Source organism: Nomascus leucogenys, chromosome 6 (assembly GCF_006542625.1).
Source record: "Nomascus leucogenys isolate Asia chromosome 6, Asia_NLE_v1, whole genome shotgun sequence".
NCBI classification, from domain to species: domain Eukaryota; kingdom Metazoa; phylum Chordata; class Mammalia; order Primates; family Hylobatidae; genus Nomascus; species Nomascus leucogenys.
Window position 1 is genome coordinate 33186017 of NC_044386.1, and position 25365 is coordinate 33211381.

Genomic DNA, 25365 nt, shown 5'->3' on the forward strand with positions numbered 1-25365 from the left:
TAGAAAACTTACCCATGTCAAGTCTTGATTAGGCTAAACATTGGCTAATCATTTCAATAATTCTTCCTTCCAGTGCCATAGTTTACAAATATCTTTTTTGTTTGTTTGTTTTCTGAGACAGGGTCTTACTCTGTCACCTAGGCTGGAGTGCAGTGGCACTGCACTGCATGGCTCACACAGCTGCAACCTCCCAGGCTCAGGCGATCCTCCTACCTCAGCCTCCCAGGTGGTTGGGACTACAGATGTGTGTCACCATGCCCTGCTAATTTTTTTTTTTTTTTTTTGAGATGGAGTCTCACTCTGTCACCCCGGCTGGAGTGCAGTGGCACGATTTCGACTCACTGCAACCTCCGCCTCCCAGTTTAAGCAATTCTCTGCCTCAGCCTCCCGAGTAGCTGGGATTACAGGTGCGTGCCACCACGCCCAGCTGATTTTTGTATTTTTAGTAGAGATGGGGTTTCACCATCTTGGCCAGGCTGGTCCTGAGAACTCCTGACCTCGTGATCCGCCCGCCTCAGCCTCCCAAAGTGCTGGGATTACAGGCGTGAGCCACCACGCCCAGCCACCCTGCTAATTTTTTGAAATTTTTATAGAAATGGGGTGTTGTGCAATGTTCCCCGGGCTGGTCCTGAACTCCTGGGCTCAGGCAATCTGCCGACCTCACCCTCCCAAACAAAACTGCTGGCATTCATGGATTTTTGAGTTTTAAACTCAAACTCCATCTATGGTGAGGCTGGTGTGCTTTTCTAGTAAATGAGTCTAGCCAACCATGTGATAGCCATATCTCAAGCAAGCTTAAGTGTTCTCAACATTTTATGGGGAAAATTATATATCACTGTGATATTCACAATTTGAAGATTTACAGAGGTCTTAAAATATATCCTTCCCAACCCCCAGAACCCTTCCCACCCCCACTTCATGTACATTCTGACTCTATGAAAGACATATATACCTCTTTTTATGACATTCAAATACTCTAAGACCTGTCTAGCAGGGGTCTGCAACCCCCGAGCTGTGGACCAGTATCGGTCCCTGGCCTATTAGGAACCAGGCCACACAGCAGGAGGGGAGCGGCGGGCAAAGGGGTGAAGCTTCATCTGTTACAGCTGCTTCCCATAATTTGCGTTACTGCCTGAGCTCTGCCTGCTGTCAGATCAGAGGCAGCATTAGATTCTCATAGGATGCAAACCCTACTGTGAACTGCTCATGCAAGGCACCTAGGTTGCACCCTCCGTATGAGATTCTAATGCCTGATGATCTGAGGTGGAACAGCTTCATCCCAAAACCACCCCCACCCTACCCACCCCCTAGCCTGTGGAAAAATTGTCTTCCACAAAACCAGTCCCTGATGCCAAAAAGGTTGGTTACCACTGCTGTATAGGATGTATTCTCCTGGTGAAAAAGGTTTCCTTGTTTTGGCAGTAATGGATGGAAAATAACATTTTTTTAAGAGAGAACATTTTAATTGTCTATAATTAGGGTAAACAGTTGGGTAAAATCTTACTAAAAGAGAAGAAAGTTAAGGTGTCTTAACAAAAGATATATAATGACATAAATTAGATAGTTAATTAAATTTTAATTAAAAACAGCTGCTTTGGAAATCCAAAATGTATACTTCAAAATAATTTACCTAAATAACTTATGAAAATGGATGTTATTGTAAAACTGATCTCTCCTTATAAAGGGGGACAAAGGACATAGGAAAGCTGAAAAGAAGAAGGCTAGATGAAGATACAGGACAAGGAAAAACTATAAAATGTTTCTACTATTCCTCCAAAATTGTACTAAATATTTGTGTAAGAATTCTAAGAAAGAATAATGGAGTGTATAGAAAGTGGGTTGAAAGAGTTGTGAGCTAAATATCATGTTTCTGTTCTTCTTTTCCATTTCATAATCTGGGAATTTTCACTTCTCTCTTTGCTTTCCTGATATTCTAACCGTACATTTGGTTTTGTTGCACTATTTCTATATAGATCAGAAATTAAGGTAGTTAATTTTTTTCTATTGATATATGCGGAGAAATCTAAAGAAAATCATAGAATGAATTTAACTTAAAATATTTCAAGCATTGAGAAGATAATTGCTTTATCTCTACCTTAGTGTGGGGACAAGGATCAACATGTCAAAAAGATAAAGATGACCAGGTGCGGTGGCTCACGCCTGTAATCCCAACACTTTGGGAGGCTGAGGCAAAGTGTATCACTTGAGATCAGGAGTTCAAGACCAGCCTGGCCAACATGGTGAAACCCCGTCTCTATTAAAAATACAAAAATTAGCCAGGTATGATGGCGGGCGCCTGTAATCCCAGCTACTCAGGAGGCTGAGTGAGGCACGAGAATCCCTTGAACCCGGGAGGGGGAGGTTGAAGTGAGCCGAGATCGTGCCACTGCACTCCAACCTGGGTGACAGAGCGAGACTCTGTCTAAAAAACAAACAAAATAAATAAATAAAGTTATTCTCTTCTTCACTTTAGCAATTTATAGTGCAATCACAATGTTCCCACATCAGCTGAGATCTTACAATAAAAGAGAACCAGTGCTTTATTATCTTCTCTAAATATCTCTCTGTTATGTTTCTAATGAAAATTTTCTGCTGAGTGTGTTCCGCATCAGAGTCACTCTTCTTGATTTTAAAAAAGAGTATTTCTGTTGTCCATTCTTTTTATTCTTTCTTTCATGCTAAATCTCTTTTTTCCTATCTTTTCTTCATCTCTGTCACATTAACTTTATTTTTCCTCTTTATTTTCTGAGTCACTGACTCTTTTATTTAGAAGTAAAGGATATTATGTGCCATATTTCTTCTAGAATCACTGGAAGAATGAATGGGCCTCTCTTAGTAGTTAAGTTATGCTTTCTCAGTTATAAGGAAGGACAAAATGTTGAACAATTGTCATAATCATAATCTAAAAGTTAATTTAACTTTCATATGCTAAACTTTCAGGCACTAGCTGAAGTTTGACTTAATAAATACTTATATATTTTTATTATTTTATAACAGGTATGGTAATACAGTAATATAACTTTTGAAAATGTGTGTTCGCATATCCAAATGAATATTGTTCTTCGAAGTATCACTTAGTGAAATTATGCCCTCATTCCAAATATGTTGTCATTGTTCAGAACATTTTCAGAAACATCTTGGAATTATGAATTTTTATCCCCTAATCAGAGAATTGTTTAGGGGTCACAATCAAAAGTCACTTCGAAGCCATGGTGTGATAAAACTGAATTGAAAAATGAAACAGGGCTATAAGTACTGAGACTGATTTTCTTGTGTGATCCATGAGGTGTCTCTGAAACAAATCTCAAAGAAGAGGATCAAAACTCTATTGCAAAATTGTTGAAGTTACTGTAGCCTACGATAATAATAGCATTTAAGAAAAAGATTCATTTGGCTATGTATGATACATTTGTTTTTCTCTCTATACAGCCCCACCTACTAAGATATTAATGAAAATATAATTACATAAATAAAGTAGAACAAGTTAACATATTTGGCTTTCTTATATGTGCTTTTTGATACATAGGTAATGTATTATATTTTATTTATTCATTTAACAACTATTGGATGCTGACCATGAGTCAAACATTGACAAGATGCAACAGATACAAGTCCAAGAGCAGATGCTCTTTTTAAAGGAATTCATACCATGAATATATAAGCTTATCATATTAGGAAATCCAAAAGCTAAATTAAAATATACATTTTCCAGAAGATAAACAGGATTTAGTGAAATGTTATTATGCAATTATACTATTTTTCAAAGAAATGACTCTGGAAATTTAGTAAAATATTTGTTTTATGGTCATGTATGACTGAAAAAAATAAACATTTTGTTAGGTATTTATCAAATCTAGCAATTAATAATTCTAAGTATTATATCCATCAATGTGATGAAGAGTCCAAATTAGTTATAAAATCCTATTCTAAATAAACTTCTTCAAAAATGATAAATTTTGAACTTCTGAAGTCCATTTTTTAAAATTCTGTCAGTTTCTGCACAATAATCAAAATGTAAAATGTAAAACATAAAAATGTTAACTGCAACAAATTACATTTCTTAAACTTTTCTATAAAAACTCTTCAAGGAATGAATAGAATCTTCTCATTAGTTAGGGTGGTTTAGTATTTTCAGTAGGGTGACCCCTCTTTTTGTAGATGTCATGTTTATAGTAGGTAGTATTCATGAACAGGCAACCGACTGTCTGTGAGTCCACCTAGAAGGATCTGTGATATAGATTTAAAATGTTTTATTATACAATATTAGGGTAGATTTTTAATATTGAATGCAACTAAACATGAATATTAATGAATATACTCATTGGTGATGAAACAAAAGCTACAGAATATACATTTTTACAAGTAACATTTAGAGATGTTGCTAAAATTTTAATCATGCCTCTTTTAGATAATTTATAAGCAACAAAGTGCAAAAAATTAGACCTTTTATTGCTTCCATAACATTTTAGCATTTGTTTTTACTGCCTCCTGGAGAAGATACTAAGTGAAAACGGGAAAAAATGGCAGGGGAAAGGGGGTTCATATGATTGACATTTGCTTTGCCTTATTTTCATTGTTTTTTATTAAGATAGTTACATAGCACCCCTTTCCTAAAATGGAATATAACAGAATATAGATATCATAAGCACGTGTCATTAGTTTGTGAGAGAATTTGCTATTTAATCCTTATTTCAAATTGACATTGTTAATGTGTACCAACTAGTTCTCTGATAGACCCCATTTTATTGTTGGCAGTGTAAACATTATTATAAAATAAAAGATAATTTTTTATTTTATATTTTTTAAAGACTAATAAACCATTTGTTTATTAGATTTGCTTAAAGTAGCAAGAAAAATCATATCCACTTAGTTCTCTGAATCACTGGGTCAAGCAGGTTATAATACTGAGCTGCATGTTTTGTGTATTTTTCCTTTTGATTATAGCTTTAATATTAAGCAAAGGAAGATATTTCATCCAGTTATGCACGTTCTTTGATAGATTCTTAAATTATGTATGATTAAAGCAGCTTTAATATTTCAAAATGATTAACAGTTGAAAAAAAATGCTTGTTACCACACTATCATTGTAATTGTATTACTCAGTCCTCTGTAAAACAGAATTCAGGACCAAGTGAAACTGTTAGTGAAAACGCTTGGATGACTTTATTGGAATAATTGCATCTATATAACAAAGTTGAGCTTACTATGTTTGACACTGTTTTTCTCCAAAGAGAAGTATGAATGTTAGTTTTAAATCCACATATCAAGATAAGCACTAAAACCTAACAATCTGTTTATCACTGGTTCCACCTCAACCTTACTTTATTTTTGAATCCTGATACAATAAAAGAAATAGTACTTTTTCCCCTAGACAAAATAGGTCCTTGAAAATAGTATTTGTACTATCTAGTTATTCTTACAAGCAGTCAAATTCTAAAAAGGGAATAAACAGAATTTTCAGGGTATCAAGCCAAGTTTACCAAGTGGGCTCGTTATATGTATTTATAATTCTTCCTAGTATAGTCAGTAATAAAATGAGAATAAGTGAAGAGAAATAAAAATGAAGGGTTAATTTCAGGGTAGCAATGTAATAGTTTTTTATGCAGTTTATAAGCAAATGACATAGGCATCACCATGAAGCTGACTTGATAAAATGAAGACCACTTATAGAAGACAGTGATTTTCAAACCCTCTCCTCAGATCCAAACAACTAAGGCTCTAGCCACCACCAACTTTAAACAGAGCAGTTCCACTTGTTAAAAAATCTACCTGGTATATTAGGATCGTGCTTAAGAATTCTTTTTTAAACCTCTGAACTAACAAAACAAAAGCTATTTACCTGATCCATTTTTAGTGACTTGGATGAAATCATCCTCATTCTCATCACAGCTTTCGCAGTTCGATTGTTGGGCTGTTTCTGACAGGCTTTCAGCTTGATTGACATCTTTCTGCTTATTGAAGCTTTGAAGTGCAACAAGACGATGATGTATTGCTGCATACAAATATGCTGTATCTTTGGCACTGGCCTGCATGAGGAACATTAAATTGTTAAGAAAATCATTAATATGTTAGCTACATTTTACAGATTTTTGATCTTTCACTACTAATAAGGAAGGAATTACATGGCATAAATCTACAGTGTACATAGGTGCTAACAACCCTAAAAATTAAGCAGTAAAAAGACAATCTTGAACCAAATTGCATCCTAAAATGTATACTTTTATAAGCAATCCCAATGTATACATTTTAAATTGAGAAAGTGAAATTTTGTTATATAAAATTTCTATTTGAATTTAAATTAGTTAAGACCATCCCTCTTTCACTATTTTACACTATAGAAAATTGTAGGCTTGCAGAGAAAAAAGACTTCCATTTCCTGTCCATCACTTTGCTTGGACATTCCTCCAAACTACATAGCTTTGTGGATATGCTGAGCTCATTAGAGCAGTCTATGGTATTGTACCATAAATACAGCAGAAGTTCTTGCTTTTCAGTATTTTTCTGTGCTATTTTAATGGTTGTTATTCGTATGAAAATATAAAAATAATGGTAACAATAAAGTTGGTATAACATTTACTGTTAAAATATTCTTTTTTTCAATTCCTTCAATAAAACTGTGGGTTCATTATTAATTTCGTTTATATTAGCAAAATATAGGCAGCACAGGTATTAAATATATGCTTGTTTCCCTCTTCCCTTTATGAATGAGGAAATTATGGCTCAGAAGGGTAAAATGACTTGTCTGAGTTGCTAGTCAGCAAATTGGCTGAAAGTTGAATCCCAGGTTTTATCATTCGCATTAGTGGCATTAATGGAATAAATTATGGTCCATAATAGAATAGAATTATTTCACCTACTAAAACAATTTTTGAAGAATAAACTGACGTCATGAAGACACTCATTAACATTGATAAGTAAAATAACGTGTATTTCAGTCATATTAGCTATTTAATCTCAGCAGCTTTTCTAAAGCCAATAATAAAATGTATAAATAAAATGTACTATTGTTACCATCATTTTGCAGATGAATCAAATCAGTTTAAAGAATGCTAAGTAGCTTTCCCGAAGGTTATACAGTATGTACACTATGCTACATATATGTACGTATGTATATACTTACACACAATTGCATGTATATACTAAAATATAAGACCAAAATGTTAATAGTGACCATCTCTGAGGATGGAATCTAGTCATGGTTAACAGGCTCAGTCTCTGGCATGCTACTTTACCCACCTAAAACCAAGGGGGAGTCTGGCCCAGAAGACTGGCAAGAGTATTAATACCTTAAATGGTAAACGGGGTTTGTACATCATCTTACCAGAACATTTTAATGCTCAATATCATTTACACCTAACAGTACACTTACTGGTAGCTAATAAACTTTGGTTTTTCATCACAGGCACCTGCCAGGTTTTTTTTCCATATTACCACATGGAAGCCAATTTATTTGTATTGCCACCTTCTGCCTGAACTTGGGTAATCAGTCTTCTCCAGTCAGTCCGTGGGGAAATCCAGTTTTTGCGGGGGGAGGTTGTGGTTTTGTTTTTGGGTTTCGTTTTGTTTTAAGCTTTATTCTTGCCAGCCTCTTTGGTCTGGATCTTGTATTTGAGGTCAAGTATTCCTCTGCCAGGAACAGCTAAAGCTGTGCTCCCATCCTGTTACCTTGGAGATTTACTCATGTCCAGAATTGGAATTTGCTGTTGGACTGGTTGTTTTAACTTGCTAGCTCTGTGTTTTTCCATTTCCCACTGGTTCTTTTCCAGTGACCTAAAGGCTTTTTTCAATCTCAGCTTGCAGGATAAGCATTAGGCTTCAAAGTCTGCTAACCTCTTCCTGGGAACCATTCCTGACAATAGTCACTTTGGTAACAGTAAGATTGTTCACAAAATTTCAATAGTAAAGTAAAGGGTAGAGATTTGATGGCATGTATCACACAAATGTCTTGGAATGTGTACCAATTGATTACATAGACTTTGGTGTTAATATCTGAATTTCACATACAATTTATGTCTTATGCTATAAACAGACATAATGAATGGCTGAGTTTTTGCCAATGGTACAGATTATTATAACTAATGAAAAAACAAATTAGTAATTGCAGACATCTATTAATTTAGTAGGATAATCTTCTATCACTGAAATTTCTCACTTACCTGAATTAAAAATACTTTGATGCTATAGTCTTCTAAATCAGTAGCTGTTATTCGTACATTTTTGTGGTTTGCTCTTTGAATCTTCATTTGGGCCCAGAGTTTGCTATTGAGGATCAGCCTTAGACTGCCTTGATTGCGCATAACTAAAATAGGAAGGTGACTACATCAGGCCACAGAACAGTTGACACAAAGGAATTTACCATTTTCAAAAGCAAAATAAATCTTGTAGTTGTTTTTCAGACTGTAGATTCAATACTAACTTGTGATTTGACTGGATTATAACTTGATTTTCAAATTGTACTTTATTATGTTGGGAGAACTTTCTTATCTTAAATGCTGAAATTACACTTTTTTACTGTAATATTTAAAAGTGGTTAAAATTTTAGAATTCCTTTTAAGAACTGATGGTCTGAAGAATATTTGTCCGTGAATTGTTTACAATGAAGAAAACCAAAACAAAAACCTTAAGTGTCCAAAAAATGGAATCAGTTAAATAAATTATGGGGTACTCATTCAAGAGAATATTATGACCCCATTAAGAATACTGCAAAAAGAAATTTATTGATGTGGAAAAATCATGGTGTAATATGTAAAAGAAAAAATTAGGCTACAAAGCAAAATAAACACCATGAATCAGAACTTTTACAATCTATGTATACATCTATATATACAGAAAACAAAGGCCAGAAAAATATATTCTGTTAATAGATGTTATCTCAGGAAGATAGGCCTTTAAGTGATTTTTTAAAAAATTTTTTCAATCCATGCTTTCTGTTTTTTACAATGAATGTATATTACCTGCATAATAAAAAGAAAGCTTCTTTTGGGGTTTGGTTTTTGTTTTTTATTTTTGTTTGGGGGTATTTTTTTTTCTTTGGCAGGCAGTGGAATCAAACCAGAGTAGTAAATAACTTGCACCTGCCTTGGGACTCTTACTTGGTTGGGTGATTTAGAAATCTATGTGCCAGTTACAGAACTGAAGACACTGTTTCTATCCTTTTAATCTGAATTATATCTCTTACCCATTTCTTGAGCTTGACAAATAACCTTATTCTTGGATCCAGTGTCTACCTGTGGTCTCCTCCAAAGTCTTGACCTCTCAAAATTGACCAATAAATCCATTCATCCTGCCCAGATCTCTCCCTCTGCTCTCTTTCAGTTTGTACCTCTGAACAATGCCCATTGTGTCATTTTGAATGCTAGCTCTCTTGTATTTTTAGGTTTGACTGGCTCCAGCTTCTGAACATCACTGTGCCTGCAGGATTCAATAACTGCACATCTTAGAAACCAATCTTTTTCCTTAGAGACTAATCTTTCATCCCGACCCCCATCCCATGTCTGGGATGCCAAGGATAAATTATGGGACAAGTATTTTCTTTTAGAAAAACTTTTCACAAAATAATTTGCATCATATTCTTTCAAATAATAATAAGATTACTATTTAGGTGTGTGCTGGGCTCTAATATAGGTGCTTTACGTGCTTTATCTCATTGAATTCTTTCAGTCACTCAATAAGTCATGAACTACAGTTATTCCCATTTTAAATTGATATGAATAGAGAAAGAGATTAAAAAACTTGTCAAGGTCACTAGGTAATCACTGCTGGAGCCAGAGCTGGCGCCCATGCAGTCTAACAGGAGACTTGAAATGGGAAGCTCCTATAGAAATATTTTCAACAGTCTGATTTTTTGGCGTATTTTATAGCACATCTCCAGAAAATGATGTGTACCTATATTATTATAGGTACACAGGAGAAATCCTGAGAAATCATGGCTTGCTTTACAAAAGGATTCCTTACTTAGTCTTGACTGTAATGTTCCACAGTCACTGCTTGCTGTGTCATTCAGTCTCAACGTTCCTCTGCCCCTTTCAATCCAGGATTGTGTTGTTTTGTTGAATATGAAAAGCTTGCAGTTGATCTAAATGACAATTTTTTAAAATGTCAAATATATAGAAAATTTTTTCAAAGTAAGTTATTTCCTATGTTATGACACATTTATATGTGGCTGGTCTTTTACCGAAATAATCTTTGTTAATGATTTATAAACCAGCTTTTAAAATATATTTAACATTTAGAAACATATAACTTTCAGATACTTCAAACATCAAAAAGTAAAAAGACATACAAAGTGAAAAGGGCCCCCAGCTTTTATTTCCCATCTGCCAATTTCCACCCCTGCAACAAGTAACCACTGGTGTAAATATTTTGTTTATCCTTCCGGAGATATTTGTACATACATACATGCCAATACATATAAATGTTCCCCCTCTTTTTTTCTGTCAATGGTAGAATGCTATACATACCTTCTGACTTTTTAACACTATGTCTATATATACATCAACTTTTATATTAATTATTTGAGCTATATAATGTTATTTGAAAGTAAAGGAATCATTGAACCATTTGCATGCTTCAAAATTTTCAAAGACAGCATGATAATGTGGAGAAGTAGGATGTGATACCACAGGTTACCCTACTACAATCATTACTACTGTGTACAAGAATCACCTAGACAGCCTGTTAAAAATATAGCATGCCAGAGCCTCACCCCTAACAATTACTTCAATAAAACTGGAATTAATCTAATCCAAGGGTTGTGCTTTGAGACACACTTGAAAGTGTCTGTAGATCATAGAGGAAGTGGAGAGGAATGGAGAGAGTTTAGAGAAAAGCAGATGGAGAAAGGCAAAGGGAAATGTCTGCCTTGTTGGAAAAGGGTAAAGTCGTAGTAATTACATTTCATGTGCTTGTGCTGATGGTGATACTATTCAACATTAAAATCCTGTGATACTGTAGTGTATATCTGTGAAATTCTTGAATTACATGAAATTCTAAACTTTTTTAAAGGAAGCTAAATTTTATATGAAATTCTAAACTTTTTTAGAAGGAAAACAAAATTCTTATTGGACTGAAATCAAGTTATCAACATTGTCAAAGTAGAATTATTTAATCACAATAATAGCACTAATTATAAAAGCAAGTATTAAAGCAGGATACTTGGCTGTCTTATTTCTAAGGGACTAATGTGAATAGTTGTAAACCTAACAACCCATTTTCCTGCAAAGTACACATACAAACACAAGAAGATAATAAATTATTGGTTTAATTTTTGAGAGCATCCAACATTTTTATTTAAGCAACTTAGTCTCCATGAAAACTATACTTCTGTCTGTATTTTTAAAGATGTTTCTTCTCATGTTAACTTTATTCCAAGTATGTAAATGCTACCAGAAAGAGTAAAACATGATATACAGACCTTTAACACATTATGTTCTGTTTCCTCCCCTGTTTTAACATCAATTTTCTCCAGCAAGCATTTTCCTGATGGTTGGGAAGAGAATGCAGCAGCTGATTCAATTAGGGAAGTATTTTTAATAAAGTCTGTTCCTAAGAGAAAATGTGGAAAAAACACTTAAAAGTCCCCATTTTCTCTACTGTGAAAGTTCTTTGTTGCCCCTATTACCACATATATTTACTTGGCTTTTTCTAATAGTAAGTGATTCCAAAAATTCAAACTGCTTGAGTTCAGGTAAAATCTCCTTATCGATTCCCCCATAGCATTAACTCAAAAAATTTGTAAAGCTTATATATCAGATAATCATATTTATATGCTTTAATCTTTACCAAAATATTTGAAACACTGGATTATAGGTTTTTTAAATCTTATATTAAATACTAATTTTACTTATATTAAATATTAATGTTAATAAATAACATAAAAAACAGGAGACAAACTAGGTGAATCTAATGTTTTACAAATGAAAGAATTCTTACTTGAACTTAAAAAGTTGACAGGAAATTTCGGAGTGGATTTGAATGGTTTTTCCTTGGCATATGAATCATTTTCAAGTTGAGGCTGGGTGAGTTTTTGAGTACCCTGAGTGGGGAAAAAGATGCATTATTTTATTTAATAAAAGGTCAGGAGATCGAGACCACGGTGAAACCCCGTCTCTACTAAAAAAAAAATACAAAAAAAAAATTAGCCAGGCGTGGTGGCGGGCGCCTGTAGTCCCAGCTACTCGGAGAGGCTGAGGCGGGAGAATGGCGTGAACCCGGGAGGCGGAGCTTGCAGTGAGCCGAGATTGCGCCACTGCACTCCAGCCTGGGTGACAGAGCAAGACTCCGTCTCAAAAAACAAAAAAACAAAAAAAAAAACAAACAACAAAAAAAAGTTTTAATTTTATCCCTATATGTTTGCAATAAGACACTTTCGTTTTTCTGTTTGAACACAGCAAGCAAACCTAGCTGGTTGTTTTTGTTTTGGACTTTCTGTGTGCTGAACAGAGAACTCGTCTCTGTTGTTAGAAAGCCTTAGTTCTAATCCTCAGAAAACATAATCTAGTTACCACCAGACTGCTTCAGGTGGGATCTAGTCCTGGAGGCAATGGGAAAGGTCTGAGGGCACAAAAGGAGGTAACAGATGTTCCACACTCTCACTAGACTAAACTGATGCCCAGGAGGTACAAAAGAAAGAAAAGAAAGAAAATATGCCTTTGAACTCAGGAGTTAAAAAGTATAATTTAATTTAATATTACTTTTAATTAATTTACCTTTAGAAATTTAAAGTGACAGCTCTGTATATAGTAATAGAAACATATACCAAGGTATTTCAGTATCCCCAGAAATTTACTCTGGCTATCCATTCTATGGAAAAAAACAAAAAAGTTATCCAGGGACCCCCACAAGATGTCTCAGAGAACATCTTTGTAGAAAAAATCCTAACTTTTCCTCCCAGACAATTTTTGCCAACAGTCGCTTTTAAGGCTACTTGGGGCTCTGTATGTCTGTTGTAATCAAGGCCTGCACAAAAAAAGACTAATTGACATGACATTTGTGATAATGTATACCCTCTGCAAAACACAGAGAACTGGAACAATGATACTTAAGAACTTATGCTTATATTTTTTCCCTTATGAACTGAAAATTCTTTCACAGTACTTAACTAGACATCAAGATATTCCCTTAAAATTGGTAGAGATGGGTATAATTATTTCCATTTTAAGAAAATAGAAACCGAGGCACAGAAAGTTTAAATGATTCACTCTAAAAACACATAGCCAATAAGCCAAGAGTGCATCCTGGCCCCCAAATCACAAGGCCAAAAATTTACAGGATTAGAGGACAAACAGAAATTATCTCTATGATTCGTGTTATCCTTAAGATATTACCAACTTAAAGAGAGAGAGTTCAGGTTCCTTTATAAGCCTTTATAAATTGAGGTTCCTTTAAGCATTTAAAATGCCCACAGGAAATGTGCACAAGCGCCTTCTCAAACAAAACCTGTAGTCCTGACTATAGTTTATTTATATAGGTATCTCTCTGTCTGCTCTTATTAGATAGTAAGCACCTTGAGGACACAGTGTCTCCTTTAGCTTGCATAACTACTTGGGTGGTTTTCAAACCTGTCTCTACATTGGAATCACTTGACACCTGGCCTCACCCACAGGCATTCTGAGCGAATTGGTCTGGGATGAGGCCAGGCATAGGAAATCCTTAAAAGGATGATTCTAACAGGCAGCCAAATTTGAGATCAATGCTTTATATACCATAAGAACTCAGTACATGTTTGGTAAATTGAGTTGAATGTAAAGTGACCCTGTGAGGTTTGGAAAGCGTTGTCTGACGTTTTACAGACGCTGTGGCTGATCTGGTGTCAAACTTAGAAATAAATGATATGGAATAAATGTGCCTAAATATACTGCCTGTAAATTCACCATGGAGGCTGGTCCGTTTTGGTTCACATCCAAAGGCATAGGTCACAGCTCTAGGATTGGTGAGTTGACCTTCATTTTGGGAATGACAGAAGGGTTCCTAAATAAACTAAGCCTTTAAAATGACTAACATATGAAAGCCCTAAAAATTTTGGAATGAGTTTGGGCGCGGTGGCTCATGCCTATAATCCCAGCACTTTGGGAGGCTGAGGCGGGGGGATCACTTCAGCTCAGGAATTCGAGGCCAGCTGGCAACATGGTGAAACCCCGTCTCTACCAAAAATACAAAAGTTAGCCAGGTGTGGTGGTATGTGCCTGTGGTCCCAGCTACTCGGGAGGCTGAGGTGGGAGGATCCCTTGAGCCAGGGAGACAGAGGTTGCAGTGAGCCAAGATCATGCCACTGCACTCCAGCCTAGGTGACAGAGCAAGACCCCATCTTAAAAATAAAAATAAAAAATTGGAATGAACTGGCTTAACGAGTTGGTTCTTTTATTAATCTAAATCCATACATGGGTTTTTAAATCTCCGCAGCTTCTTTGGGATTCCTCATGTAACTGGTATCCCTGAGACAAGCTAGGCACGTTCGAGCTATCTCAGCCACTTTCCTGACTTGAGTGAAAGCTGGAAAAGGTATGAAGATGTGATGGACCAGATAAAACCATAGGCATGGTTTTCCACAGCTTTCACTTTTCTGTAAAATTTTCTACTGTAGATCAGAGTTCTGTGGGGATCAGAGAAGCAGTTAACTCATTGCAAGAGGATGCTGAACATTAAATAAGGATGATGGTAATAACAGTGAGGGGTTTTCACTAGGCAAGTATATTCTCCTAGGCAAGTAAAGCACTATGAATTTTCTCTGAAAGCTAGCAAAAGAAAGTTATAATAATGCTTTCTGATGTAAGAGCTTGAAGGTAGGGTTGTGGTTAACTAATAAGAACAAATTGGCTCCCGCCTATAATCCCAGCACTTTGGGAAGCCAAGGTGGGCAGATAATGAGGTCAGGAGATCGAGACCATCCTGGCTAAGATGGTGAAACCCCATCTCTACTAAAAAAAAATTAGCCAGGCGTGGTGGCACGCACCTGTAGTCCCAGCTACTCAGGAGGCTGAGGCAGGAGAATCGCTTGAACCCAGGAGGCGGAGGTTGCAGTGAGCAGAGATCGGACCACTGCACTCCAGCCTGGGTGACAGAGCCAGACTCTGTCTCAAAAAAAAACAAAAAAACAAAAAAAAAAACCAAATTGGCAAATAATTTTAAATGCATCTTGTTATAAGATGATGAAATTGACAAACTATTAAAATATCATTACCAACTTAGCTTATCTAACTATTGCAGATAATTCTGGGATTTCCTTGGGTACTTTTGGTTTAACACAAGTCAAAGAACTATTTAATATTTCACGTCAGTAATAATGTTATAATTACACAGTTCCCTTCCTCTGTGAGTTTCTATTATTTTAACAACTAGGACATGCTTCCCAGGAGAATCTTTCCAGTTAAAGAAAGAAAATGTGACTTTGAACTGAGGAGTTAAAAAGTATAATTCAATTTAATATTACTTTTAATTAATTTACCTTTAGAAATTTAAAGTGACAGCTCCGTATATAGTAATAGAAACATATACCAAAATCTTACCAAAACTCTTTCTACCATGTTTTCTCCAAAAACAAAATTGGAACTGCAGCTTTTAAAGGAACATTTATCTTCATTTGGTTGACATCTAAGAAAAAGAAATAAGCATTTACTATTTTAAATACATGGATAAAGCCATTTTAAACCTTGAAATAATCAGATAATTTAATAGACTTATGTAAATCAAATTTACTGCTCACTTTTGTTAGTGTGAATTTAATGAAAAATAAGGAAAAATTCAGATAGTGGCATCCAGAGGTGATTGTCAAAATAGTTTCCAGCTATTACAGCACTGGCAGAGACCAGTCCTGACTGCCTCATGCCCATCACTGCACTGGCTGTGTGGTCAGCCAGGAGGGCTGCCCAACCCCTTTTGCTTTTCCAACACACCCTGTCTAATATCTAATTTCCACTCTTCTCTTCCCCAAGTGGCTGATGCTTTTAGCAACCAGAGATCTCCAGGGCAAAAGCGAAACCCTGTCTGTTATAATTGAGTGTGCATTGGCTTAAATTTTTTGCCTCCCAGAAACTTTTTTTTAATGTTAAAAGTGTTTTTCATGATGAGAAACTCGAAGACTGGAAGCCCTCTCATTGTAGACAGATGTGCTCAGGGTTCGCCATTGCATCCCCAATGCACATAGAAGGCACCTGCTACCACACCTGGACAGAGCCCAGTCATGTGAGTCAGTTTATATCCACAGCTAGTTTTAATCTCTCAGATCAAACATTTATTCATCACTAGTAATACTAATAAATACTAATAAATATTGCAGATTTATACTGCTTTCCTTGTTGCTTATATAACCTATGCCAATAAATAATGTATAATGCCAATGAAAAGAAAAAAATGCCAGAGAGGAAGAGAGCCTAATCTACTAACCAGATGATTTATGCCCAACTAAATAAAAGTTTAGCCATACATTTTCAAAAAGCTCTCACCCAAGTCAATGAAACAATGAAGACAATCCAGTATTAACATGATAATATTTAAGTATCAGAAATATTTTTAAAAACATTTTAAACTTGTGTTCCTATAAAATCTCCTTTCAAATGGGAATCTTGGCAATTTATCCATACAAGGTCAGAAAATTATTTTCCATGAATGGTTATAATAATGAAAGAATGCAAGAATGAAAGGACAACCCTTCTGTTTTCTCATTAACTTACCCTACTGATGTTGCACCTAAAAAGTGCTGGTTAGTAGACAGCTGGACTGAAATTCTAGCACTTGATAAATTTTCACTTAACAAATAGGAATTTCCCTCAGAAATCTGAAAGTAAAGAAATCCATCAAAAATTTTATAAACACTACCTTACTACCTTATACAGGACCATAAGACAAGGAAACAATAGTTATAGTTAAATATATTGAAAGCTTACTATGTTTAAGTACTGCCCTAAGCATTTTATGTATGATCTCATTTACTTCTTACACTTTGTACACTTTGTACTTCTATTGTCCACATTTTACAGGTAAGTAAACTGACACAAAGAACTTAAATAACTTGCCCAGGTCACATACAATGGAGATCTAATACCAGAATATCATAATATTCAGAAATCCCACTATGTTTTGTTATTTTTGCCATTTTAGTCAAATTGGGTTAATTCTCATTTCTGGATTAGTAAAGCTCTCTTTCAGGACTATTTAATCCTGGGAAACACCCTAAGAATGTCACCATCCTAGTCACCCAATGTGAGAGAAAACCCCACTCATCTATTTATCTTGAAATTTTCAACTAGTAACTTATCCAGTTACTTTGCCTTATGTACATATGTGTATGCACAATACCTGAATTAATATATAAATGTAAGAGTGAGGAAATTTAGAATTGGAAGGAACCCTATAAATTATCTGGTCTAGTATTTACAATGTATTGTGGACACCTTCCTTCCTCGACCAGGGATTTGCAAAGATGTTTCAGGGCATTCGTGTCTTTTAAAGCCAGATGGGGTATGTTTCCACTTAAATTTTTATTTCAATCAATAAAAATAATTTTGAGTACTTTTCCTTTTTTAACAGGAGTTTGAGAACTGACAAATATGTATCAAGAGAGCATGTGCCATGGTTGGCAAAGATCAAAGTACATGCTCATTACCTAGTCACTCAGATGATGTATCTCTCAGCCAAAATGGTAGTTTTCACTCCTATGTTGGTTAAAATAGTTATTTAGGCATATATTGTTTAATCTATACATAATAAGTAACCATTGATTAATGATAGGATGAAAATAATTTATCTGATTTTGATATACAAGATAATAAGAAATATAAAGATAATGGTTCTACAAAATCCACCTAGAGATAATTTTCACCAAATCTTTAAATTACATTCATTTGGTCAAAATTCTTACATAGGATCTTATATACAGTGTGTCTCTGGATCTTCAAAGATCATTAAATGGAAAATTTAATGATGGGCATTAAATTTTCTTTTTAATGATGGGCATATACAGTAGGGCTTTTCAGTAACTGGAAATAAGGTTTATTCCCTAGACCTTGTAATTTATTCAAAAATAAATATAAACAATAGCTTGAAGTTTTCTCTTATGCTTGGATCATTTAGGAAGAAAATGGAATAAATATATTAATACATTTTATTTTAAAAATATGCAATGCAATATCTACAAAAATTCTGCCAAGAAAAAATATTGATGTATTTTTGATGTCATAACATGTAATTAAAATCTCGCTCTATATTTATAGTGCATGCCATTTTAAAATCAAATGCAATATAACTTTTTAGAAATTAGTCAACATAGTATACTTTCTATTACGTAATTTAAAACAAGTTAAACACCATGCATCACTTCTTTTTTTTCTTTTCTTTTTTGAGATAGTCTGGCTGTGTCACCCAGGCTGGTACCATCTCGGTTCACTGCAACCTCCACTTCCTGGGCTCAAGCTAGGACTACAGGCGCATGCCACCATGCCCAGCTAATTTCTGTATTTTTTGTAAAGACAGTGTTTTACTATGTTGCCTAGGCTTGTCTGGAACGTTCTAGCTCAAGAGATCCACTCATCTTGGCCTCCTGAAGTACTAGGATTAAAAGCGTGAGCCACCACGCCCAGCCACATCACTTCTTAAATAAAAGTAAGGAATTATGTAACATGGTGATAATCATTACATTATATTTAAGTGAAAACAATAATATACTTATCTGAAATTGAAGACATGTTTTACTTAAAAATTACTTATATAGCATGCATAAACGATGAAATGATTTTTTAAATTCATAATGGATCTTTCCAAATCATATCTTACAAAGTAAAGGGTTTAGGAATATAAAAATATTGGTAAGTGCTGACCAAGTTCAAGTCCCTTACTTTGCTGATATAAAAAGATGTTGAATGGGTGCTTTGTTTAGATAAACAAAGATAGTGGCAGAGGCAAGACTAGTACCAATCTGGTATTTTTTTACACTTCCATGTTTCTGTCCTTATGTTCACTCAGAGAAAACAAAACAAAGCGAAACTATGTGACCAATCCTCAGTAGTTCAGCTGGAAACAAATGGCTAAGATGGAATAACTCTCAAATTCCAACCTACCTATCTTGAGTCCTATTCCTCCTGTGTCTGCTTCTGCTGAAAGACAGAGGTAGCACTACAGCAATTGAGTATATCCCCAAACCCATATCTGCATGGCTTGTGTAAGTTACTGTCTTTTTAGAAAGGCCTACAAAGAGTGATTCAGACACTACATAGTTGGAAGTTAGAATTCTTATCTGTCTCTGGAGGCTTCCCAAACCCTCCCAATTGCACTGTATAGGGAGTTCTCTGCTCCTATTATACTGGAATATGGGTCTGAAATGAACCCCTGGTAGGACCTAAACTGGCAAAGATACACTGTGATGTTGGCCAGTTGGCGACGTAGAGAAAATCCCTGTCTCTTTTTTGACTACTGACTTTGGCCCCTGGCTCCCTCATTGCTGTCCCCATTCTCACACAGGGCCATTGCTCTGGCACAAGACCCCCAGATTTCCACTACCCAGTACTCAACTTTACAACTTTAGAGAGACCACAGATTTGGGAGACTACAACTCTCCAATGTAAGAGTACAACTTTAAAAAGTTTACCAAGGGCTTTATGCTATCTAGCCCAGCAACAAAACAAAGCTCAGACAACTCCTATTTCTGGATATGGGGGCCCCAAACAACCTACAAAAAGAAGGATGAGGGATTGAGATCAGTTCCGTTATCCTGGGCTTTCTCACCTTATTATTTGTTTTTTCTTTAGTCTTGCAGGATTCCAGTGCCTTGTGTCCAAATGTTTTTCTTACTTTTGCACAACTTCGAGCTTGAGGTAGCTGCAAAATAGCAGGTCTAATAACATGTTTAGAATTTTTCACAGGACCTTAAAAGAATAGAATTAAAGGATAAATATATTTTTAGTGAAATATTCCTTTACTCCCTATTTTTAACTAATATAATTATTATTTTCTAAAGTCATATTTAAATGAGGGACTAGTGTTAATTAATCCAAGTCAAAAAATACCCATTGAGTTCCCCAACATTCACACCCTGCCTAGCTTTTGCCCAATAACTATTCATTTTGATCATGAAACCTGGCTTACTTGCATTATTTCTTCATGTTTTGTCACTCTGACCTACCTCCATGCCCCCAACACGCACACACATATAGGGAGATGAAAATATAGGTGGTAAAATATACAATTTCTGAGGTTCTTGAAATAGAAGCTACATACCTTGTTCAGCACTCTTTATATCAACATTACTTTGCACAAGAGTTGATGTCATAAAAACATTGTTTTTCCTCACTGTAAGAAAAAATATTTTAAATTTTTTTAAATATAGAAGAGTGTCAGATTCTACACTATTTGGGGCTTAACAATCCCGTTCTGAACTCACCAGCAGATGTCGCAATTGGCACTAACAGAGTAGTAGGTAGTGCCCTCTGGAGCACTGGCTCTGCTAAAAATGGGATTGCCGGTCAGGCGCGGTGGCTCACGCCTGTAATCCTAGCACTTTGGGAAGCCAAGGCAGGTGGATCACCTGAGGTCAGGAGTTCGAGACCAGCCTGGCCAATATGGCGAAACGCCGTCCCTACTAAAAATACAAAAAAAAATAATGAGCCGGGCGTGGTGGCAGGTGCCTGTAATCCCAGCTACTCGGGAAGCTGAGGAAGGAGAATCGCTTGAACACAGGAGGTGGTGGTTGCAGTGGGCTGAAATCGCGCCACTGCACTCCAGCCTGTGTGACAGGAACGAGACTCCGTCTCAAAAAAAAAAAAAAAAAGGTATTGCCAGATGCGTCCTGCTACATAGTTATGTTTACTTTCAGAAATCTAAGTGAAAATTAGGTGACTAGCAGAAAATGCAGCCTTTTTTAGAATCTTTCAATAGTGTACCGTCAGACATTCTACAGACTATAAAATCTGAATTGGTAATGAACCCTTCGGCATTAATATATAGCTCTTATAAAATATTATAAAACTGTTAGCAAAGTCTGCCCACACTCCCTGACTTTTTAATGAGTATACCTGAAGAAAGAAGTAAAGATAACAAATCTGCTAGGTAATTTTTCTACAAGTATGTTGGTGGGGTAAGACTGTGGTGGTGGCTCCGAGTACAGAATTTCTATACATTTCAAAGGGATCTCCTCGATTGCAAATTGCAGAAACAGCAACCTTTGGCATTTAATGAAAATGAAAAAGAATAATTGCTTCTTCAAAGTATTCTTTAAGGTGTTATAACATAAATGTTTGGGTAGAATCCCTTCTCTACTTCAGAGTTCAATTTAATGTTTTTTATGATCTTTATTATTGAACATCAACAAAAAAAGAGCCATATTTTTCTCCTGCTGAACACCACTAACATTCTGCACAACATAAAACAGAATGATGCTCTTTCTTTTTGTGTGAGTGTCCAGTAAAAAATGAATTAAATAACTTAAATCCATTCCTTTGTTTTATGTATAAATACAATAAAACAGAGCACCTTTGCCTCTGGGATTAGGATCTCTATTTCTCTCTCTCTCTCTCTCTTTTCTTTGAGATAGAGTCTCTCTCTGTCATCCAAGCTGGAGTGCAGTGGCGTGACCTTGGCTCACTGCAACCTCTGCCTCCTGGGTTCAAGTGATTCTCTTGCCTCAGCCCCCCAAGTAGCTGGAACTACAGGCGTGCAACACCACGCCTGGCTAATTTTTATATTTTTAGTAGAGACTGGGTTTCGCCATGTTTGCCAGGCTGGTTTTGAACTCCTGGCCTGCAGCGATCTGCCTGCCTTGGCCTCTCAAAGTGCTGATATTACAGGCATGAGCCACCACACCCAGCCAGGATCTCTATTTTTCTTAATGTCTGAGCTTGTCAGTCAGGTTAGAAGGATTAGAGACACTAAAAAGTGTCTCTTCTGCATCTGAAAGGTACTTGATATACTGTTGCTCAGTCATTCCTGCAATTATTAATAAGAATACAGATTTATTCATTGAAAAACTGTAGTTCAGACCAGGCACAGTGGCTCATGCCTGTAATCCGAGCACTTTGGGAGGCCGAGGTGGGCGGATCACGAGGTCAAGAGATCAAAACCATCCTGGCCAAAATGGTGAAACCCCATCTCTACTAAAAATACAAAAATTAGCTGGGCATGGTGGCGTGCGCCTGTAGTCCCAGCTACTTGGGAGGCTGAGGCAGGAGAATCGCTTAAACCCGGGAGGCAGAGGTTGCAGTGAGGCGAGATCACGCCATTGCACTCTAGCCTGGGCGACAGAGTCAGACTCTGTTTCAAAAAAAAAAGAAAGAAGAAAAGAAAGAAAGAAAGAAAGAAGAAAGAAAGAAAGAAAGAAAGAAAGAAAAGAAAGAAAGAAAGAAAAGAAAGAAAGAAAGAAAAGAAAGAAGAAAGAAAGAAAGAAAGAAAGAAAGAAAGAAAGAAAGAAAGAAAGAAAGAAAGGAAAGAAAGAAAAGAAAGAAAGAAAAGAAAGAAAGAACTCTGTAGTTCCTGGGTAGAGGGGGATCAATTCAAATGAAGTGAGTAGTTTGTACTTTTTCTTTCTTAGTGGCAAACTTAACTTGGAAAAGGCAATTGATTGTTTAGTAGAAATAAAAATATGAGAATAGAGATCATTTTAATGTGGAGAAAATGCCAACCATTTCAAATACTTTATTATGATACAATAGTTTTACTAAGCAAAACATTATAAATTTCAAGTAAAGAGGAGCAATGTTTTAATTAGTGGAAATTTTAATGGATTTCTATGCTAAACTTAAAATATGAATCTAAAGAATAATTGCATGTTTTAAATGCTATACATTATAAACTATGTAGATGGATAATAGTAAGTAAAATAATACAAATTGTTTTTACTTTTATAGGGCTGCCTTAAATAAAATAATGCTGTTATAAATGTGAAATCCTAATAAAACCTTAAGTTCAAACTTTCTAACAAAGGTAAAAACATATACTCAGAATTTGTGAAGTTAGAATTCATAAGGTATTCTTCGATGCATACTTTGCTAAGGCCTCTGTTTATTTCTAAAGTGTCAGCATTTTATGATCACTAAGAAAGAAAAGTCATCATTAATAAGAATGATTTTGAAAAGTCAGTGTCAGGCTTGAGGTTCTAGAAACTCTATATTACCTGGCCCAGAATGGGGGAAGGTTGGGAGGTTAGTGACGGATGAACATCTCATTTGCTTCTGAGACAAGGTTGACACTAAAAGCAGATTGCAAACTAAAGTCAGTAAGAAAGTGGGTTTTTTGTTTTGTTTTCATTTGGAGTTTTGCTGTTTTGGAAAAATTTCTATATCACTAATTTAGAAAAATCTTTTTATTTTTATTAATAAAAATAAGGAGCACATCTGATGAAATGATAAATTAATTTCCATTCAATTCCATTCAACAGTAAATATTTATTTTGTGGTCACCACATGTAAGACACTATCAACCATGAAGATGACCTCAAGGAACTCACAGTGGAGGAAAAATATATACATAGATGCTGTATTACAAGGCAGAAGGCATAGAGCTCATTATAAAAGGAATAACTGGAGTACTTTCAGCATAGAAGAGAAGCAAACTAAGTTACTGATTTACTCAGAATACAGTGTATGATAAAATTATTTTCAAGGGGTAGGCATCCATTTATTTAAATAGGTGGTTACTTTTTTTTTTTTTTTTTTTTTTTTAGGAGTCTTACACTGTCACCCCACCTGGAGTGCCGTGGTGCAATTTCGGCTCACGGCAGCCTCCGCCTCCCAGGTTCAAGAGATTCTCCTGCCCCAACCTCCCAAGTAGCTGGAACTAGAGGCACCTGCCACCCTGCCCAGCTAATTTTTTTTGTATTTTTAGTAGAGACAGGGTTTCACTATGTTGGCCAGGCTGGTCTCAAACTCCTGACCTCATGGTCTGCCCACCTCGGCCTCCAAAAGTGCTGGGATTGCAGGTGTGAGCCACCGTGCCCAGCTGGTGGTTACTTTAAAAATGGCCTTTTCCCCTACTTACAAAGCTAATACATGCTCAATGCATAAACTTTGGAAACATAGCAAAATACAAAGGCATGGGGGACGGGGAGGAGACCAAATCACTTGCAATTCCTCCACTTAAGATAACCACTGCTATCATTGTGGCTTATGTCCTTTTGGTATTTTTTCCAATGCTGATAAATGGAATGTTTAAATACTGACTCACTGTACCATTGTATAGCTTGTTGTTTTCATGTAACAATATATTATAAACACTATTCAGTTGGCAAGCTTTTAACATTACCCTTTTGAAAAGTTTCTCAGTAATTTTGCATTCAGAGTAAACATAACAGTGAATAGTCAACAGTCAAGGCTATACATACCTCCCTGGGACTGAGAATTTGTAATATGAAAAGTGAAAGATGAAGACCGTACACGCTTTCTTGAAAAACCATTACATTCTGCAAGAAAAGCAATGGAAAGGCTAAAATTACTTGCAATAACAAATTATCCTCAACTCATGATAGGGTAGGATAAACAGAATTTTCTTTTGTCTACGCAGATCATCATTTGATAACACATTAACCCTTGAAGCACTATTTTAAATATTGGGGTTAATAGTTTGCTGATTGATTATAAACCTATAGGCATATCATACTACTATGAAACAATTAGAAATGAGTGGTGTCAGCAATAGTTTGTATATGCATTCTGAGGTCTACAGAGAATGCTTTTGATAGGCTAAGGGGCAGGGAGTGGAGCACAATGAATTTTAGTCACTAACATCAGTGTTCTCAGGGAACTATATATCATCTTTCAAGACAAAAGTGAATCTATTGGCATATTTAAAAAAAGAAAAAGCATTAACTTTCACATCGTCTGTGCCACATGCCAAAATACTTGTGTCTGCTAATTTTGTTTGTATAAAGATTGATTCTGGAATACAGGATGAAAATCATTACCTGGTTCTGCTGCTTCATACAGGGCGTCTTCTGCAGGTCTCTGAAAGGAAACAAAACCACTGAGGAAAGCTGAGTATTTGCCTTTGTATTATGTTGGTGCAAAAGTTATTGCAGTTTTGGCAATTAAAAGTAATGGCAAAAATCGCGATTACTTTTGCACCAACCTAGTACATCAGATTTCCACCCTGCCACTTTACAGAATTCTCAGAAGCCAGGGCTAATCAGCCTGGCCAGGACAAAGCAGTTCACCTTCATTCGTCAGGCACATAGTCAAGAAAAACCAAAAGTCTAGTCCAGTGGTTTTATAGTTCAATGACTGCAGATTTACTTGTGGAAGTTAGTTTAAAATGTAGATTTTGAGGCACCTATTTTCAAGATTCTGAAGTAGTTGTTCTGGGATGTGGCCCAAGAATCTGCTTTTTTAACAAGGGCTTGGAGGTTGAGTGTTTCTTTCGTTTAGTGTTTTTGTGGGTAGTAGGTTAAATTAC

General features: G+C 35.8%; 1 protein-coding gene across 1 annotated transcript in view; it reads right to left on the reverse strand.

The window, feature by feature from the left end:
* Positions 1-2512: 2512 nt before the first annotated feature.
* RANBP3L (RAN binding protein 3 like) overlaps positions 2513-25365 on the reverse strand; it is a 51249-nt gene continuing 28396 nt past the window's right edge. Inside the window, exons 3-14 of the mRNA XM_003274353.3 lie at positions 24878-24917; positions 24299-24376; positions 20206-20277; positions 19714-19853; positions 16668-16771; positions 15504-15588; positions 11932-12034; positions 11414-11544; positions 9955-10075; positions 8157-8299; positions 5840-6026; positions 2513-4227 (exon numbers count right to left, since the gene is read on the reverse strand). Of these exons, the coding sequence (XP_003274401.1) occupies positions 4184-4227; positions 5840-6026; positions 8157-8299; positions 9955-10075; positions 11414-11544; positions 11932-12034; positions 15504-15588; positions 16668-16771; positions 19714-19853; positions 20206-20277; positions 24299-24376; positions 24878-24917 (1248 nt within the window). The 3' untranslated portion in view covers positions 2513-4183. The remainder of the gene's footprint in view (positions 4228-5839; positions 6027-8156; positions 8300-9954; positions 10076-11413; positions 11545-11931; positions 12035-15503; positions 15589-16667; positions 16772-19713; positions 19854-20205; positions 20278-24298; positions 24377-24877; positions 24918-25365) is intronic.